Genomic DNA, 3,350 nt, shown 5'->3' with positions numbered 1-3,350 from the left:
TGTGAAAATAGATATTTTAAACTCTTGTGACCATAAGCTCAAGGCCTACTTCATGAGTCTGTCACTGCACATGCAAACAACCAATTTATAATGGCGGTATGGTATATTTCACCAGGATTTCTGGTACCATAAAAACATTGGAAATAAGTGGCCATAAGGCCAACTCCCTAGTGAAATAAAGGACCTTCAACGATAATGAATGAAAGTGGCTTACTGTCCCACTCTTTCCGATCAATTTTATTGTTGAATCATAAGCAAAAGAAATTTATTTCAGTGGCCCTAAGGCCTACCTCACATGAAATCTTTAAATAAAGAACTTAATATATACAAAAGTGGCCATGAAGGCCAACTCCCCACTGAATATTAGCCTTCGTGTTTGCTTCACTCGCAAGCTTTTCCTACTTCTTCTCTCATACTTGGAAAATACGGCTTGAGATACTTGCCGTTTATGCATCTTTTGTGTGGATGGCCATCTATTTTTGATAGCCAATATGCATTTCCGTCTAACACCTTATGTACCTTGAATGGTCCCTCCAAGTTGGGAGACCATTTGCCCAGCTCCCTATCCTTTGTTCCTAGTGGTAGTATGGTCTTCCACACTATCTCTCCTTCATGGAAACTTTTCTTATTAACTCTTTTGTTGTAGATCCTCGCCACTTTCTGTTTCTGTAACAGCAAAGCATTGCACTCTTGGATTCTCAACTCATCTAGTTCTTCTAGCTCCATGATCATTGCTTCATTATAATGCTCAAGGGAAAGTTCATTTTGCTTTGCCACTCGCATTGATGGCACCATAATCTCCAATGGGAGCACTGCATCATGGCCAAAGGTAAGGGAAAAAGGGCTCACTCCAGTGGCAGTCCTCTTGGATGTCTGCATGGTTGTTCTCCTTCTGGGGTGAGCTTCGTAAGAACTGCTGCCCACCAATGATCACTGGCATCAGTATATAATACCAGATCATCTTCTTCCTGAGGAATAGCCATTTTCGGAAGATTTTTACAAACCTCCTTTAAATGGATCAGTCCTTTTGTGTGTTTGTCTGTCCATATAAATCTAGCATCTTTTTTCAACAATGGACTGAACACTTTCCTGTGTTTTGCTAGGTTTTCAATAAACATCCCAGCAAAATTAACAACTCCTAAAAAACTTTGAAGTTGTTTCTTGTCTTTGAGACTTTCTGGAAAATTCTGCACTTTCTCCACTATGTGCTCTTGCAGAATTATTCCTGACTCATCGATTTCAATTCCAAAGAATTCAATCTTTCTTGTAGCAATGACTGCTTTCTTTTCATATAAAACCAGTCCTTCTTTCTTACAAACATTAGAGAAAATCTCCAGATGTTTAACATGTTCATTCATATCTTTAGATGCTATTAAAACATCATCAATATAAACAAACATAAACATAAAATAATCTTTAAAAAGATTATCCATTTTCCTTTGAAATATTTGGGGTGAATTAGCCAATCCCATTGGTAACACTTCCCAAATATAATGTCCTTGAGGTGTGGAGAAAGCTGTGAATTTCTTGCTTTCTTCCTGCATCCGAATCTGATAGAATCCGGACTTGCAATCAAATTTAGAGAATATCTTGACATTGCGAATGCAACTTATCAAGTGTTCTCTACTAGGTATAAAATACCCGTCAAATTCCAGAATTTTATTAATTTCTTGATAATTAATAACTAATCTGGGTTTACCTCGTTTAATCTCACCATGATTTCTTACCAGAAAGCCTGGACTGCTATATGGTGACATACCTGCTTTGATCAAACCAAGGTCCAAATGTTCCTTGATTATAATCTGCATATCCCTTTGATCAATGATGTTCATTGGGATGGGTTTGCAACGGACAAATTCATACTCTTTGCCTTCCTTGATCTTAAGGCAGGCCTTGAGTTGATTTCTGTCCCACCATGCCAAAGGATCTTCATTATAATTTTCTTTGATCCTCTTCTTGACATCTTCCAATGATACCTTAGCTTCGAACTCTACTTCATTTGTTTGTAGAGTTATTTTAAGGCATTCTACATCTTCTGGTTGGAGTATTTGATCTGCTCTTAACTGTAGCATTGTTTCTCCAAACCGTCTAGAATCCTTCATTTTTGGGTTCAGAAGTTGTCCTGAATCACCACGCTTGCTGCGAAACTGGATCGGTAATTTTCTGTAAAATGCTTCTCGTAATCTCTGGACTATGATTTTGTGAACACATGGTGTTGTAAAAATTAATCTTCTAGTCTCATTTTCTTGTGTATAAGACTTGAACATTTGTAGGAAATTATTTCCTAACAATATGTCAGCTCCTGTATCATGAAAATAAATTGGTGGTGTCTTTACCTTGTACCAAGGTGTTTGTCCAGCACCGCCAATCATGATTTCAGTCATCTTAATCCCTTTACATAAGATTAAGATTCTTCTGGAAAAATCTCTTCCAGCAATTTTTGGTAATTCTTCCTCCAAATTATTTGGAAAAACTCCTCGTTTTGCTGTGCAGATTCCAGCCCCTGAATCAATATAAGCTGCAAAATATTCTGCCTTATATTGTTCATATAACATTCCTACTGGAATGTATATGGAGAATGGACTTGTGGTCATTGGATTTTCCACATCTTATCTTCTGCCATAAACTCCATTCCATACTCTAGACGTTTCCAAGGTTTGTGTTCCTCGAGAAACTCTAGTCCAAGAATCAGTCGATCTGATTCTTTACCTGGAATCCCTTGGATATGGACTTCCAATTCTCCGATATTAATCAGTCCTTGGTAAGTTCCTATCGTCGGTTGTTCTAAATAGTATATTGAATTACAAGGAAATTGATTCCTTTGTTTTGTAATATCAAATACTATTTCTACTTCCTTCCAACCTTCTGGGCATCTGAGCTTTCCTATTGTAGAAAAATTTTTCAGCTCCTGTTGGGTTTCTATGACAGGCTTTTTATCCCATCTGTAACTTGTAATTCTATCTCCTTGAAAAGATAGTCTTCTTGATTCCAGTCTAAGACTTTGATTCCTCTGTAGAATCGGTTTGTCTTGGATCTGGATATCTGTTTCCTGTATCAAAGGAAACTCGACTCTTTCTGGATAAATTGCCTGAGAAACTTTTCCAAATATCTCAGGGATTTCAATAAACTCATTTCTAATAAACAATTCAGAATGATGTGTATTAGATAGAGCATATGAAATTTGATAGGTAATAGAATATGGCCTATTACCTTCTTTCATCAGCCTTTTTTCCTTGAAGTTCTGATGCAATGTTAAGGCTCGGCTGAAATCTCGATCTGCCAAGTTGTAGGCTATCCTTGGATAGATTACTCCTACAATCTTTCCTGCACAGAGATTTCCTGAGATTGTT

At 37.2% G+C, this 3,350-nt stretch overlaps 1 protein-coding gene across 1 annotated transcript; it reads right to left on the bottom strand.

Annotated features, from left to right (window-relative positions):
* Positions 1 to 381: 381 nt before the first annotated feature.
* Positions 382 to 879, bottom strand: LOC140839245 (uncharacterized). The gene has a single exon (XM_073205882.1). The coding sequence runs from the start codon at positions 877 to 879 to the stop codon at positions 382 to 384; it is 498 nt and encodes a 165-aa protein (XP_073061983.1).
* Between the last annotated feature and the right edge of the window lie 2,471 nt (positions 880 to 3,350).

This window comes from Primulina eburnea, chromosome 8 (genome assembly GCF_022965805.1).
Source record: "Primulina eburnea isolate SZY01 chromosome 8, ASM2296580v1, whole genome shotgun sequence".
Lineage (NCBI taxonomy): Eukaryota > Viridiplantae > Streptophyta > Magnoliopsida > Lamiales > Gesneriaceae > Primulina > Primulina eburnea.
The sequence above is the reverse complement of the archived record's forward strand: the minus strand, read 5'-3'. Positions and strand labels throughout refer to the sequence as shown.

What these genes read in the sequence shown, in the direction of transcription:
- LOC140839245 (XM_073205882.1), bottom strand. Translation starts at nt 879, where the DNA reads ATGCAGACATCCAAGAGGACTGCCACTGGAGTGAGCCCTTTTTCCCTT.